Raw genomic sequence first — 17,629 nt, forward strand, 5'->3', positions numbered from 1 at the left:
GTCTTTAGGAGGTCAAGGGTTAAATTTGGTGGCAGCAGACACTGTGATATTTGTGGACAGTGATTTTAACCCACAGAACGATCTACAAGCTGCAGCAAGGGCTCATAGGATTGGTCAAACAAGGTAAGACCCACACATTGAAGCAAGGGCTCATAGGATTGGTCAAACAAGGTAAGGCCCATATACTAAAGCAAGGGTTCATTCAATTGGTCAAACGATTTGAGGTTGCAGCTACATACATACTGATTCAAAGGCTCATAAAATTGGTCAAGCAAGATAAAGTCCAAAGATTAATGAAAATAGTCCATTGAATTGATTAACACAGGGATTAAGGTCTATATGCTGACACTAGTCCCTTGAAAACAAGTGATCTGAAAGACAATGTGAATCATGATCTATACAGCAATAACATATGGATATAAATTTTGTAAGCAGTTTGTAAATAATCTATTTTTAAGGTATCCATATATGTAGATTTTTTGCTCTATGTGTCATCTATATGGCAACTTTTAATTTGGCACTTTTTTTTCCGTTTTAGACCTGTGAAGATAGTTCGACTTATTGGTAAAAACACAGTAGAGGAAATAATATTGAAGAGGGCTGAGGACAAACTTAAACTGACAGAGAAAGTTATAGAGGAAGGAGAATTTTCTCTGGGATTGTCTAAACAGAAATTGTTCACTGATGATAAAGTTAAGGTATGTGTGGGGCTATTAAATAAAAATCACAATGTTACAAGTGTCCATAGTAAAATAATAGCAAGAAAACATATAAATTAAAGGTGCAATGCTCTTAGGTATGACTAGCCACTTTTTTCATCTGTTCTGTATAATTATACCCCACGCAACGGGTTGCGGAGGGTATAATGTTTTTGACCCGTCCGTCCGTCCGTCAGTCCGTCAGTCCTGTTTCTTGTCATCGCAACTCCTCTCAAACCACACAATAGAATTTCACGAAACCTTTTCAGATAATAAGGACATACTATGTAGTTGTGCATATCGACGGGAAATTGTGATTCAATTTTTTTTCTAGGAGTTACGCCCCTTTGAACTTATTTACTTTAATTTACTACTGCAACAGTTTGTCATCGCAACTCCTCTCAAACCACGCAACAGAATTTCAAGAAACCTTTTCAGATAATAAGGACATACTATGTAGTTGTGCATATCGACGGGAAATTGCGATTCAATTTTTTTTCTAGGAGTTACGCCCCTTTGAACTTATTTACTTTAATGTACTACTGCAACAGTTTGTCATCGCAACTCCTCTCAAACCACACAACAGAATTTCACGAAACCTTTTCAGATAATAAGGACATACTATGTAGTTGTGCATATCGACGGGAAATTGCGATTCAATTTTTTTTCTAGGAGTTACGCCCCTTTGAACTTATTTACTTTAATGTACTACTGCAACAGTTTGTCATTGCAACTCCTCTCAAACCACACAACAGAATTTCACGAAACCTTTTCAGATAATAAGGACATACTATGTAGTTGTGCATATCGACGGGAAATTGCGATTCAATTTTTTTTCTAGGAGTTACGCCCCTTTGAACTTATTTACTTTAATGTACTACTGCAACAGTTTGTCATCGCAACTCCTCTCAAACCACACAACAGAATTTCAAGAAACCTTTTCAGATAATAAGGACATACTATGTAGTTGTGCATATCGACGGGAAATTGCAATTCAATTTATTTTCTAGGAGTTACGCCCCTTTGAACTTATTTACTTTAATTTACTACTGCAACAGTTTGTCATCGCAACTCCTCTCAAACCACGCAACAGAATTTCAAGAAACCTTTTCAGATAATAAGGACATACTATGTAGTTGTGCATATCGACGGGAAATTGCGATTCAATTTTTTTTCTAGGAGTTACGCCCCTTTGAACTTATTTACTTTAATGTACTACTGCAACAGTTTGTCATCGCAACTCCTCTCAAACCACACAACAGAATTTCACGAAACCTTTTCAGATAATAAGGACATACTATGTAGTTGTGCATATCGACGGGAAATTGCGATTCAATTTTTTTTCTAGGAGTTACGCCCCTTTGAACTTATTTACTTTAATGTACTACTGCAACAGTTTGTCATTGCAACTCCTCTCAAACCACGCAACAGAATTTCACGAAACCTTTTCAGATAATAAGGACATACTATGTAGTTGTGCATATCGACGGGAAATTGCGATTCAATTTTTTTTCTAGGAGTTACGCCCCTTTGAACTTATTTACTTTAATGTACTACTGCAACAGTTTGTCATCGCAACTCCTCTCAAACCACACAACAGAATTTCAAGAAACCTTTTCAGATAATAAGGACATACTATGTAGTTGTGCATATCGACGGGAAATTGCAATTCAATTTATTTTCTAGGAGTTACGCCCCTTTGAACTTATTTACTTTAATGTACTACTGCAACAGTTTGTCATCGCAACTTCTCTCAAACCACACAACAGAATTTCACGAAACCTTTTCAGATAATAAGGACATACTATGTAGTTGTGCATATCGACGGGAAATTGCGATTCAATTTTTTTCTAGGAGTTACGCCCCTTTGAACTTATTTACTTTAATGTACTACTGCAACAGTTTGTCATCGTAACTCCTCTCAAACCACACAACAGAATTTCACGAAACCTTTTCAGATTATAAGGACATACTACGTAGATGTGCATATCAACAGGAAATTACGATTCAATTTTTTTTGTAGGAGTTATGCCCCTTTGAACTTATTTGCTTCAATGTACTTCTGCAACAGTTTGTCATCTCAACTCCTCTGAAAACACAACAGAATTTCATGAAATTTTGTAGATAATAAGGACATACTATGTAGATGTGTATATTAACAGGAAATTATTATTCAGTATTTTTTCTTATACAATTTTTTTTTCTTATACTTATTTAATTTCTCCAATGACAATGTCGGGACGTGGGGTATGTGAGCGTGCTCACTAAGGTTCTTTAATTTTGTTTGCCTTTAATTTTTGTATTTTAGTATTTATTTTAATATTAAGGTAGTCTTTTAACATTTGAAAATTTCTTCTGAAGTTTTCCAGTTACCAGGGAAACTAAAAAAAGTTCAGTTCAGATACATTTTTAACATATGAAGAGATAACAAACACAAGACAGCTAAAGATCAAGCACCTAGAACCCCACAAAAAACTTAAGTCAAATTTAATTTCTCAAAAAGGGAGCTTAAATAAAATGTATATTATTACTTGACATGGAAAAAGTTAATCTGTTTTGGACATAATGAATAGAAAAACAAGCTAGTTAGTTCATTATGAAAATGGCTAAAATTTCAATATTTCAATATTTAATACATTTTGTAATTTCAGCTGACAATCATACTGAAATTACAAGTAGATATTGTGTTTACTTCATTGTAAAAAAACTAAAACTGAAGTTTAGGGTAGATAGCGTTAAGAGCTATTTTAATTCTCTTGTTGTTTCCAGCTGACAGACATACTGAAGTTTGGAGTAGAAGATCTGTTGAAAGATGATGACAGTTCTGAGTTAGATCTGGACTTCACAGAACTGTTAGGTCCTACAGTGGGAGGTGAATGGCAAGTCAAGGAAGAAGATATTGAGGATAAGAAGGAGGCAGACCAAAGTGATGAAGAGGTAGGTTATGGTTGTAGGTCTTTTTTTAAAATGATGAATAGCAATTTGGGGACAATAGTTTTGTAAGAGAAGACAGGATAAATGTTGAAACATACTTGTTTGTAAGATGTATGGGTAACTTAGTTCAATAATAGTTTTGTTGGAAATTGTCGTTGAATAATTGTTATGGGACATACATGTAATGAAGTTTGCTATAGTTTTTAACAAAAATTTTAAGTAAATAAAATATTTTCATATTTAGTACATGTATACCATATAGACATTATGTCATTTAAGAATGAACAAATAATGATATGATGATTCTGATTGGACAACAGTGAAACATGTCATTATATCAAATACATCATAGATTCTGATTGGACAACAGTATAACATGTCATTATATCAAATACATCATAGATTCTGATTGGACAACAGTATAACATGTCATTATATCAAATACATCATAGATTCTGATTGGACAACAGTGAAACATGTCATTATATCAAATACATCATAGATTCTGATTGGACAACAGTGAAACATGTCATTATATCAAATGCATCATAGATTCTGATTGGACAACAGTGAAACATGTCATTATATCAAATGCATCATAGATTCTGATTGGACAACAGTGAAACATGTCATTATATCAAATACATTACTGACACCATTGAGTTATTATATAACTTATTGGCATCTTTTCCAATTATGAATGAAGCAGATTTCAACTGCTGCATTAGAAATGGATTATTTTTGTAACTTTTGTATAGGTTTAGTACCAGTATTTCAAATTATTGCACATTACCAAAATAAAACTAGTCTATGATGTTTCTACAACCATAGATATGATTGATACAAAAAAAATGAAATAATAGACTTATCTTACTCTTATAATTGTAATTGTAATAAGTTTATTGCAAATCAGCATATAATATAATGCTATAGCATCAACAACATATATAATATAGTAAGCGACATAATATAAATGCAAAAGAAAATATTGTTATATATTTGTAACAGATGCATGATGACCAGGGACCTCAGAGTATGTATGTATTTGAAGGAACAGATTACTCAAAAGAACCTTCCACTGCTGATCAAAAGGCTTTTGAGGAATTAATTGAAGGTATTTTTTCAGATATCATAAAACAATTTTGAATTTAATTAATTTAATTCAATTTGCCTAATTGGGAAAAAAAAATTATACCATTTTAGGGATGTTTTTGGGTTGTACTTTGGGAATGTTTCAAATTACATGAAGGGTTTGTTTTGGAAATTATAAAAACTTTCTCTTCTGAATAAATTTGTCCTCAACTCTATGCAGCCGTGATATAATATACCATTGACTAGAAAATTCATACACATTATCTGCTTTTCCAAGAATTGTTTCAGTATTGTTTAAGAAAAAATTTAAGGATGTTATCATGCATTAAAATACCTCCTACTGGTAGAGTGTAAACATTTAACAATTAGGAAATGAAGGATATACGGAATAACAAGTTATATTTGTTGCTTTTTGCAGCTTCTAGAGTTGTATTAGAAGAAGGTTTAGGAGAGAGATCATTGCGGAGAACAACATCACTCTTAATGGGACCTCTAGCTGAAGGTGGCAGAAAGCCAAGAAAACAAATAACACCAGAAGAAATGGAGGAGAGAAAGAGAAAAGTGGGTTTTCATTTTTTTTTTTATTATTTATAAAATTACTAAGTTAATTGAATATTCTAATGCAATTTGTTTGTAATGACAATTTTTATTTGATGTCATATATTTTGAGAGGAAAAAAAAGAGATTTTCAAAAAATTTATATTTTAGTTTGTGTAAATCTTAATAAAACAATAGTCTTTTGTTGTTATATATTTGAAACCCTGTAACACCTTAGTCAGGTGGTGCTGTAAAGGTGATGTAAAATCCTGACTATTGAAAAAATAAATAAGAAAAAAAAAAAAAATATTTTCAGAGGGTAAAGTCTGTGCAGTCACTGGTTATGTTTTCACCTATCTTAAAGTTCATCTGATAGATTCAAATTGGCAATTACCATAGAATATGATCTAGAATAACTGTAATGTATGCTTAAATAGACTAATGTCAAGCTTATATTGTACAGGCACCAATATCTGTTTGCCTGCTTCAGTAAACATCAGTGGAAAACTTGTCAGTGTAATTGGCAATTACCTTACTGCTCTTCTGTTATACCAACACCTTCTTAAGGATGTTCGCTACTCTGTTAAAAAATAACAAGCTTTTTAAAAGATTATTATGAATTGATAGTATATTAATAAAAAAACTCAAAAAGTAGAAAAAAATGGAGGGACCATGTGTTCATTTTCGAGATATAAGCCATTCAAAATTTGGCGGGAAATAATTCTCTCTAGATTTTTCATATATTTAACATTGGTACCTTATTTGTTTAAAAAACTATGAAAAAATAACAAGAATTTTATAAAATTTTGAAATATGGCTTTTTAAACTTTATGTAATAAAATTATGAAAAGAAAAGTAGGGGTTAGTGGGCAAAATTATATAATGACAATACATGGATAAAACCAGAGGATTCTGAAAATCTGGCAAAAAATCAAAAAATGGAGGAGCCAACATCCTTAAGTGTCTTTCAAAATGATATTTTCTCACTCTTAATTTAATTTTGGATATTCAGAAAGATCTGACAGGTATTTTTTTAAATTTTTAAAATTGTAAATACTGTTGGGAGAGAAGTTATAAAATTGATGCTGAATGCATTGATAAAATTATAGAAGATATGGTACTATAGACAATAACAATCAAAACCAAGCAGTAAACAAAGACTCACAAAACCAAAGGACATTTAAATCAACAGTTATAAATAATAAATAAGAAACAAAACGAGCTCCACTAAAAAGCAGGAGTGAAATCAGGTGCTCCGGAAGGGTAGATAATAATAATAAAATAATCCTATAAAATAATCCTATTCTAAAGATCAGTTTGACAGCAAAAGAACAACACTAACAACCAAATAAAATATGTTTCCTTTATAGAAGAAAGAAGCAGCAGAGAAGAAAGCCAAGTTAGCAGAAGAACAAGAAATCAGAAGAGCACAGGAAAGAAGGAAGAAAATGTAGGGGATTTTTATATCATTCTACCATTGCAGCTTAAATGACTGACTTTTCATGTGCATTTTTTAATTGTTTTCAATTCTTTGGAGATTAATGATTCTCTTTATTTAAAAATCCTTTTCACTCTTTTTCAGAAAAAAAATAATTTTGGATGCAAAACTGTGTTCCTCAGACCTTAACAGTACACATCAATCTTTGTAAAAGTTGTTTATTATATAAAGTTATCTGTTCTTTTCAGGGAGGACCTGTGGAAGGCCAACAGTTACACATCAGCCCGTGTAGAGGTCCCTAGTGATGAGGAGGATGAGGAAGAGAATCTCTCTCAAATTGACTTTGACCAAGAGGATGACGAAAACAAACCAAGGTCAAGGGCAATCCATTACATTAGTGGCGATGTCATGAAACCAGTAGATACTGGGTCATCAGTAAACTTGATAGTACATTGTGCAGGTCAGTTTTATTTGAATTTTTAAGGATATATTATTGATAAGGGGAAGTCAGGTCAAAGTGACATTATAATAATTGGACCATTGTGAGAATACGGTATTTAGAATTTTCAATAGAACATCAAAAATTGATATAAAATGTTCATGTTGTACAGAATATATGTACATGTATGCTGTTTCAAAAGTTTATACAAAATTGTGCTACAGTTTTCAACAAACAGCTTAGTCCAGTAGTTATATTCTAGTCAGATATTTGACATATTCCTAATTTAAATAGAAAAAGCTTTCATTATATTTCATCCAATATAACATGTATAAAGGGAACCACTAATATTTTGTAATCTTTGCCTTATTATTAAATACCCCTGAACATGTAGCTGAAAATACATTTCTAATGTAATGGATTATTCAAAATATTATCATAATTGCTAAATTTGGAAGGGGGAGGGAGGCTATGCAAAAGATTTTTTACTTTGCAGTATATTTTTCTCCAATCAGCAGATAAAAGGAAAAATCAAAATGGAATCGACTCATAATTTATATTAAATAAAATCTATTTCTAGATGATTCTGGAGGCTGGGGTAAAGGAGGTGTGTTTACAGCAATATCTAAAAGGTCTGACGTTCCAGAAAAGCAGTATGAACTGGCTGGTAACTTATTTGGTAGGTTTAGAAAGATCTGAAGTTCCAGAAAAATAGTATGAACTGGCTGGTAACTTATTTGGTAGGTTTAGAAAGATCTGACGTTCCAGAAAAATCAGTATGAACTGGCTGGTAACTTATTTGGTAGGCTTAGAAAGATCTGAAGTTCGTGAAAAACAGTATGAACTGGCTGGTAACTTATTTGGTAGGTTTAGAAAGATCTGAAGTTCTAGAAAAAAACAGTATGAACTGGCTGGTAACTTATTTGGTAGGTTTAGAAAGATCTGAAGTTCCAGAAAAACAGTATGAACTGGCTGGTAACTTATTTGGTAGGTTTAGAAAGATCTGAAGTTCGTGAAAAACAGTATGAACTGGCTGGTAACTTATTAGGTAGGTTTAGAATGGTCTGAAGTTCGTGAAAAACAGTATGAACTGGCTGGTAACTTACTTGGTAGGTTTAGAAAGGTCTGAAGTTCCAGAAAAACAGTATGAACTGGCTGGTAACTTATTTGGTAGGTTTAGAAAGATCTGAAGTTCCAGAAAAACAGTATGAACTGGCTGGTAACTTATTTGGTAGGTTTAGAAAGATCTGAAGTTCTAGAAAAAAACAGTATGAACTGGCTGGTAACTTATTTGGTAGGTTTAGAAAGATCTGAAGTTCCAGAAAAACAGTATGAACTGGCTGGTAACTTATTTGGTAGGTTTAGAAAGATCTGAAGTTCCAGAAAAACAGTATGAACTGGCTGGTAACTTATTTGGTAGGTTAAGAAAGATCTGAAGTTCCAGAAAAAAACAGTATAAACTGGCTGGTAACTTATTTGGTAGGTTTAGAAAGATCAAAAGTTCTAGAAAAACAGTATGAACTGGCTGGTAACTTATTTGGTAGGTTTAGAAAGATCTGAAGTTCCAGAAAAACAGTATGAACTGGCTGGTAACTTATTTGGTAGGTTTAGAAAGATCTGAAGTTCGTGAAAAACAGTATGAACTGGCTGGTAACTTATTTGGTAGGTTTAGAAAGATCTGACGTTCCAGAAAAACAGTATGAACTGGCTGGTAACTTATTTGGTAGGTTTAGAAAGATCTGAAGTTCCAGAAAAACAGTATGAACTGGCTGGTAACTTATTTGGTAGGTTTAGAAAGATCTGAAGTTCCAGAAAAACAGTATGAACTGGCTGGTAACTTATTTGGTAGGTTTAGAAAGATCTGAAGTTCCAGAAAAACAGTATGAACTGGCTGGTAACTTATTTGGTAGGTTTAGAAAGATCTGAAGTTCCAGAAAAACAGTATGAACTGGCTGGTAACTTATTTGGTAGGTTAAGAAAGATCTGAAGTTCCAGAAAAACAGTATGAACTGGCTGGTAACTTATTTGGTAGGTTTAGAAAGATCTGAAGTTCCAGAAAAACAGTATGAACTGGCTGGTAACTTATTTGGTAGGTTTAGAAAGATGGTTCAAAAAGCATAACCAGAAATATTAGAGACAAGTACTAAAATGGAGAACAGGATAAAAACAATGGGAAAGAAAACAAGCTCACATTAGGTTTACATAAACATGATAAAACATTATCGCTGTTTTCAAAATTTTCCTTTGATCTTGCTGACTGATAATTCCCTTTCTCAGTGGAAGAAGTAAACATTCCTAAATGAATAATAAAACTGATTCTGCTTTTCTCCAAAATTAACAATTACATAATTATCATTGATAAAACTACCAAATTGAAGTACCAATAGTCAGGAATTTATTTTATACTTTGCATCTGGATTTTAGAAATATAAGTCTAATATAGGTTGATCTGGAGTAGAAGATTAGCATATCATATTAATATAAAACACCACTTAATTTACTAGTAGTCTGAAATTTATGATTTGTTTAAACATAAGACCTTAGTCTTTAGAGTTTTTTATGTTGTTGATCTGACATTCAGGTATTCATTACAATTTTCTTTTTAGATTTAGCGCTAGGAGACTGTCACTTAATACCATTAGATGAGGATATGGATGAAGTTGATACTGAAAACTGGGTAAGAATTATTTCTTTATAATTTAATTTTAGATGTAACAAGTCTTCTGATTGGCTGACAGTGTTTTGACTATCATCTCATAGACATAATTTTGTCATGTGACCGTGATGTCATCAGCGATTTTTCTTTATTTACTCCTGCATAAAATGGAATTTAGAATTAATTTATAAGGAATAACTGCAATATTTTTTCAGTCTTTTTTGAAATAACATAAAAAATGTGGTGCACACTTAAAAATAACCTTCTACACAGCTTATTCAGTGTGCACCATATTTTTTATGTTATTTCTTCATAGACAGAAAAAAATATTAGTCATTCCTTAAGTATAAAACATATAATTGGAACTATTGTTCCAATTTGTTCATAAGTCACCAGCCTCCCAAAACAAAAGTAGCTAGACTAGCTTATTAATCTATACACATTGAAATAAAGTAATGATTTTAATTGTTCACATCTCTGTGAACATATAAACATCTGAACTGTGAAACATTTGGTTATGTTTTCAGAGCAGTTCATTCAAGTATTTATGTCTTTATTTTTGTCAATGTTCTGGCCAGTTTAGTCATTTTTATAAGGTAAAAGTACTGATACAATACCAGAATGATTAAAAAATGACATGGTTAACAAAAATCAGAAAGGGTTGAACTTTAAAATTGGAATGTCTCACCCTTTTAAATGTCAATCATTATAGACCGAATTACTTCAATCTTAGATAATTATGCAGAAACTTAACTGCAAAACTTGATACACAATTCAACATCTCAATAATGAATAAACAAGTGTATAATGTTGTAATGATAGATGAAGTAATTAAACTGTCATTTTTTGTCTCGCTTGACGGAGTCATAAAGGGAGACATAGGTATGCTGTTTCCGGCAACGGCTGTGTCAACAATGTATTTTTGATTAGGTCTAGTTTATGGTAAACCACTAGTGGTAAGTCAAATATATTTGGTATGCAGTTGTGTATCGGTAAGTATTGGCACATCTCATTACCATGGAGATTATTTGACCCCACCCCCTCACTTATGGTCTATTGACTTTGAAACTTTTGCTTAGTTTTCATGTATTAGTTTGTGATTAGGTCAGTTTATGGGGAACCACTAGTGGTAAAGTAATGATAATTGGTATGCAGTTGTATAAGCATTGGCATACCTCATTTCCATGGAGATTATTTTGCCCCGCCCCCACAGTCATGGTCTATTGACTTTGAAACTTTTGCATAGTTTTCATAAGTTAGTTTGTGATTAGGTTAGTTTATGGGGAACCAGTAGTGGTAGTTCAATGATACTTGGTATGGAGTTGTATTAACATTGGCACATCTCATTACCAAGGAAATTTTTTTACCCTCCCCCTCAGTTATGGTTTTATTGACTTTGAAATATTTCTTAGTTTACATGTATTAGTTTGTGTTTAGGTTTATTTAAACAGAACTACTTATGATAAGTCAATGATATTTGGTGTGCGGTTGTATTAGCATTGGCATACCTAATTTCCATGGAGATTGTTTAGCTATGTACTTCAGTCATAGTTCATTGACTTTGAATATTTGCTAAACTTACATGTTAAATTGTTGCTATTTTTTATTTCAACATTTGCATTATAGAAATTACAAAAAAGCGAGACATATTTCTGTATTAACAGTTTATTATTTTATTTTATGAAAAATAAAAGATTTTAAAGATTTATGAGATCTGGGTTTTTGTATCAAAAGTGAAGGTAAAAAATAAATTCATCTTACTAAGTATTTGACTCTATTACACACCTAACCTATTGCATTATTTGTTTCTTTTCCACTTTGAACATTCTGGCAATATTTTCTACTTGACATTAAGAAAACAACAATCATTCTCTTTAAGGCCAGCAGTATGGGAGACAACTCTTGTACATGCTTTGTTATCAATAAAAAATTGTTTCCTACAATATGTAGTTTCAGCCAAGTTTGTAGACTGGGAAGAAGGGAAAAAAATGTGAGCTGCCACTGCACTTTAGAATAAGGATATTTATGATTACAATCCTTCATAGCATTGTTGCATAGGTTATTTATCATACAGAAACTGGGCAATCTCCCTGTAAGGGGCATTTGATTTAGATAATTGATGACAAATTAATTTCTGTATATATATTTTACAGCTAGCTTTATTAATAGCTCAGCATAGAGATAAAAGGAACAACTTATCTGGTATCAAGCTGCCTGCCTTGAGAGAAGGACTACAGGCGGTTTACTATGCTGCTAAAACTAGATCAGGTAGGAATATTATTGTGATTCTATATATTATATGGGAAAACATTTATTTATTGTAAAGGAGTATAAGAATTCTATTGTTATGAGTTCTTTCACTATAATCCTTAAAACTCAGAAAAAATGTCTACAATTTTTTACAAGCACTTTTTATCCAACAGTACATATACTTTAAAAAATGCATTGAAATTTGATAAATTATAAACTCTTCTACTGTTTCTGACGCTCAATTTTGTTTTACCAATTGACTTCCACATAACCTTTATAATTAGTTTAACCTCGAAGATGTTACTGGTATATAATTTAATTTTGTGTTTTATTGTAATTTTCCAGCAAATGCTCCAAAATGTATAGTGCAACATTTGTATATTTTGTTTATTTTCCGAACTAGTGTATATGGTATGACATGCACCAGGATTTAACTGGTACACACAATGTAACTTTTTTAAGTATATTTTATTTTTCCAGCAAGTGTCCATTTGCCATGTATAGGATATGATACTCCCGGATTTAATTGGTTAATAATGTAACTTTGTGTATTTTTTATATTTCCAGCTAGTGTCCATTTACCACGTATAGGATATGACACTCCAGGATTTAACTGGTATGGTACAGAAAGGCTGATAAAGAAACATCTAGCATCTAAAGGGATTCCTACATATATGTATCCTTGATAGCTTTTGATAACAGACTTTCCGGCTTGAATTATCCTCTGAGTTCAGTAATTTGGTTATTTTACTTTTTTCAAGTAATGTAATTATTATATTTTATTATTTTTTCTGATTTAACAGTCATACCACATGTCCTTATTTTTATATGACTGCTTAATTACACAGAAATAAAAAATCTCCAAATAGTTTCCTGAACTAGAGTAGATATTATTACCCAAGAAGACAGACATTATTGAAAAGAAAAACATCACTAGGAACAGACAGTAAGAAAGAAGGTAAATGTAGAAACTAGTTTGTGTTAAAATAGTAGAGGAATGTGACTGCATTTTTATACTTTTATAACCCTTTAAATATCTCTAGATATTGTCCTAAATACAATGTTTTACTTTAAAACTTTCACAATTGGTAGAGTTTTAGGGTTAGAGAAATTAAAAATACTGATGTTTTTTCATAGGTTGGACATGTCTACAATCTACTACTGATAATGGTTTATTCTAAATAATCTTATTGACATGTTGTTACGGGAGTAACACACCAGATGTCAGTATTGATGCAAGTACTGTTGACCTTTCAAGAACACCAGAATTCAAACAACATTTAAGTAGGTCTCAAGATAGTTTTCTGTTTGCTGAAATTTATGGTATCTTATATTGATTTTTATGCCCTATCTAGGGGCATTAGGTTTTTTTGTCTGTGCATCCATTCGTCCTTCTGTTCTGTTTCAGTTTAAAGTTCATGATCAAGGTACTCTTTTCAACTTGAAACTTAGTACACATGTTCCCTCTGGTAAGATCTTTCTAATGTTTATGCAAAATTTCTGAGTTTTGACCCCAAATCCACAGTCCACTCAACATAGAAAATATTAGTACAAGTGGGAATCTGTGTAGTATGGACACATTCTTGTTTTATTTATGGTATTTGGTGGGCCTCTTGATATATTCCCCTGTAAATGTAAATGAGACATCAACTCAACAATAACAAGAATGTGTCCAAAGTACACGGATGCCCCACTCGCACTATCCTTTTCCATGTTCCATGGACTGTGAAATTGGGTAATAATCTAAGTTGGTAATAAAATTAGAAAGATTATACTATAGGGATCATATGTACTAAGTTTCAAGTTGATTGGACTTCAATTTTATCAAAAACTATCTTGACCAAAAACTTTAACCTGAAACTCCCACTTTCATTTTCTATGTTTAGTGGACCGTGAAATTGGGGTCAAAAGTCTAATTTGGCTTCAAAATTAAAAAGATTATATCATAAGCAACAAGTTTACTAAGTTTCAAGTTGATTGGACTTCAGCTTCACCAAAAACTACCTTGACCAAAAACTTTAACCTGAAACTCCCACTTTCATTTTCTCTGTTCAGTATACCGTGAAATTGGGGTCAAAAGTCTAATTTGGCTTTAAAATTAGAAAGATCATATCATAAGCAACAAGTCTACTAAGTTTCAAGTTGATTGGACTTCAGCTTCATCAAAAACTACCTTGACCAAAAACTTATACCTGAACGGACAAACAGACACACAGACGGACGGACGAACGGAGCCACAGACCAGAAAACATAATGCCCCTCTACTATCGTAGGTGGGGCATAAAAATGTTTTTTTCTAGATTTGTTTATTGATAGCTTAATGTATTGTAAAGACGCTTGACCTGGTTGCCTTGCCATCTCATTAAGGAATATTTTAAACAGCTCTTTTTATTACCATTGATATTTTTTCAGCCAAGAAACCCAGACAATCTGATCAAACAACCAATTCCTCAGTGAAATCCAGCCCAGGACTGTTAGACTTATTTTCTAATCTGTCTATGTATATTCATCCTGACAAGTTTACAGCAGACCAGTTGAAGACTTACAGAAGATATTTTATAGCGTACGATGGTGATATACACCCTGTGATGACTGAAACCACAAAACTTGTACTTGTTCATCCTGGTGCTGATACAAAAGTGAGCTCTCCATAATTCTAAATGCATACATTGAACAACAAAATATTTTAAGAAATCATTAAGTGAAAAATATATAATACTGAAATTTTCCTGGCTAGTTCTCCTTCATTATAGACACATGTTCTGAGCAACAATTATTTTCACCAAAAAATTATTAAATAAAAAATAAATAATACTGAAATTTTCCTGGCTTATGATTGTTTCTTTGAATTTTATAAGGTTTATTTCTGGGTAGTTATTGTCTTCAGCCTATTTATATAGTTGCGTTTAAATGTATATTTTTTATATTTTACACTTTTAGTTTTGCATCATTTATTTAAATTTTATACATCAAAATTTGTGTAATTTCTTATAGGCTATCAAACTAGAGAATTATTTTACCCAGATAATTACAGAGAAGTGGTTAGAGCAGTGTTTACAACAGAGAACGTGTTTATCTACAGACAAATACAAAGCTGCGTGAAGATACTGTTGTCATGTTGTAGTGATATAGAATATAGAAACATTTTAATTTTATTGTAGTTGGTCTCATCAGGGTCTAAGCGTCACACAGGATTGGCTGATTTTAGTTTAGCCTGACACATGAAAGTCTAATAATTAAGCTTAAAACAGGAAACGAAGTCCAACGGGACATGGGAAATTACATACGCTATTATGGCAACGAGAAGCGGGATACAGGATTCTCACTAAACAATAAGCAGGATTCGGGATCAGACCTCCCACAATGAGACCCCCATTGTAGTTAACATAGCTAAATTCTAATAATATTGTGATTTAACTAACACAATCATGTTATTAACAATATGTGACATCTACTGGGCGCATTATATTGTTTGGTCTGTTCGTCCAACCATTTATCTGTTTTGTTTAGCAATAAAGCACCGTTAATAACATTTGTTTAAAAAAAGGTCCATATTATATAACCTTTATATAAATGGCAGGAAAATCATTTTGTATACCCCTAACCTGATTGAGTGGGTATACTGTTTTATACCTGCAGTGGTGGATCCAAAACGTTTCATCAGGGAGGGGCTGACTGACCTAAGGGGGGCCAGCTCTAGTCCTGCTTCAGTAATTCCCTATATAATCAACCAAATTTTTCCCATGAAAAAGGAGGGGGCCCGGGCCCCCTGGATCCGCCTATGGCCTTCTCTCTCATCAGTCTGTATGTCAAATCAAATATCAGTCACATTTTTCTCCGGTTCCTGAATTTGTTGTTGCTCTACCATGTGGTGCCATTTCAGATTCATTGCTGGTCATCTTTCTGTGTATCAAACACTTAACGTCGAGATACTATTACTGGTATTAGTAAGCAAGTTCTACTTATATTCACAAAAGGTTGAACATTTTAATTATGCTCTTATAAGTCTTTGAATTTTTGTTTTGTTATATATATTTGTTGATAATTGTGTTGTTTTCATGTTTTCATGAAGATCATGAGTTGTATGAATTGAATGTTAGGTGTAAATGTCTATATACCAGGGTTCATCTGACCATGACATCATTTTCGTAGAACATTGATCAGGTTAAGGTTATGTGATACACTTAGTAAAACCTTCATACTATAGACTTTCAACATAAATTCCATCATTCAGTGTGTGCATTCTTGTCTAAGAATGGTATAGATATGGTAGTATTAAGCTACAGTATCATTAGAAAATTGTGTTAATGTTAATGATAATGACTATTCTCAATTTTATCTTAGTATATATTACACTAGTAAGCAGTATGAATTTTCTGTTGAGAATTAATCGTCCTGTTTAATATCTCTGAACACAACACCTTTTGTCTTTGTTAAGAATAAATGAGCTTGTTTTTACTGTAATTAATTTACATCCTTCAAAGAATGTTATAGGAAAACAATGTTAATACAGACAGGTACATTTATCATTGTTGAAGATGACATTTGTTTAAATTGAAATTATAACTGAATATATTCTATTGTATGAATAATTATCTTTATCAAGTTTGTATTTTAAATAGTGTATTTTAAGAAAACCAATTACTGTATTATTGTATTTCAAAATGATCAAAATTGAGAGTAACAAATTAAGCCTTGAGGTGGTTCTATTAAGGTTCTCGTATACAATCGATCCTATTCTCTAAGCTCCTCTCAATTAAAAGTAAGTCTTCATTTTATTTTTCATACATGTGAGTATTGTCCATTATATTTATATCTCGTAATATCATGATATTTTATAAAAAGTAGGGCAGCTATTTTTTGTAGTGATTTTTTCAAATAAATTTAAGCCAGAAAGAGTAAAAAAAACATGAATGGGAAAGTTAGTTGTACAATGACACAAATAAAATATTGCAGGAGAATGTTATATAAACTATTCAACCAAAAGGTTTTCTAAAGGATGTTAATATTTAAAATAGAAACATAATGTGATTTTCTTCATGAGGAACAAACTTGGTATTGACATTCAATATCTTATCAGGGAACATAAGTGATAATAAGAATTAGAATTATTTATAGTATAACTAATCGCCGTATTGATTAAACGAGTGCGCAGCACGAGTTTAATCCAAAGCGGCGTTCGGTCACAAGTTGTCTTATTTTTGATATTCAAATACGGCGATTAGTTATTCTTTTTATTACATTGGCAAATAGCTTTTTTTTTATGAAATTAATGTAGAAAATGTAAGGAACTATATATCTTTTTCCTACGCATTGACAATTTGTTTTGATCCGACGTTATCGACGTCTTGACAACGCCTATTGTTGTATGACGTCAGAGAGTGAAATAACCACGTTTATTTCACATGTGAAATTATCGGTTTTTATCTAACTGGGAAATCAATGTAATTCATTGCAACCAATGTAATAAGAAGTAGTTATCTATAATGACAAGTATTGTAGAATGCTTACATATTAACTAGAAGTGTTTGTAACTAAGTAGTAGAAAATTTGTTTGAACTGTTAATGTTAGTGAAATGTGTAAG

At 32.0% G+C, this 17,629-nt stretch overlaps 1 protein-coding gene across 3 annotated transcripts in view; it reads left to right on the forward strand.

The window, feature by feature from the left end:
* LOC143082150 (chromodomain-helicase-DNA-binding protein 1-like) overlaps positions 1-17,172 on the forward strand; it is a 28,660-nt gene extending 11,488 nt beyond the window's left edge. The window contains exons 11-25 of one of the 3 annotated variants that reach the window (XM_076257710.1): positions 9-123; positions 539-698; positions 3,468-3,635; positions 4,641-4,746; positions 5,143-5,285; positions 6,632-6,711; positions 6,948-7,159; positions 7,719-7,770; positions 8,508-8,554; positions 9,745-9,815; positions 11,948-12,062; positions 12,612-12,720; positions 12,932-13,002; positions 14,457-14,683; positions 15,039-17,172. In XM_076257710.1, the coding sequence (XP_076113825.1) occupies positions 9-123; positions 539-698; positions 3,468-3,635; positions 4,641-4,746; positions 5,143-5,285; positions 6,632-6,711; positions 6,948-7,159; positions 7,719-7,770; positions 8,508-8,554; positions 9,745-9,815; positions 11,948-12,062; positions 12,612-12,720; positions 12,932-13,002; positions 14,457-14,683; positions 15,039-15,146 (1,784 nt within the window). In that variant the 3' untranslated portion in view covers positions 15,147-17,172. Of the gene's footprint in view, positions 1-8; positions 124-538; positions 699-3,467; positions 3,636-4,640; positions 4,747-5,142; positions 5,286-6,631; positions 6,712-6,947; positions 7,160-7,718; positions 7,818-8,507; positions 8,555-8,692; positions 8,740-9,744; positions 9,816-11,947; positions 12,063-12,611; positions 12,721-12,931; positions 13,003-14,456; positions 14,684-15,038 lie in introns of all 3 variants that reach the window. The other 2 variants (XM_076257709.1, XM_076257708.1) reach the window with 2 other exon arrangements.
* The last annotated feature ends 457 nt before the right edge of the window (positions 17,173-17,629 follow it).

This window comes from Mytilus galloprovincialis, chromosome 7 (genome assembly GCF_965363235.1).
Source record: "Mytilus galloprovincialis chromosome 7, xbMytGall1.hap1.1, whole genome shotgun sequence".
Lineage (NCBI taxonomy): Eukaryota > Metazoa > Mollusca > Bivalvia > Mytilida > Mytilidae > Mytilus > Mytilus galloprovincialis.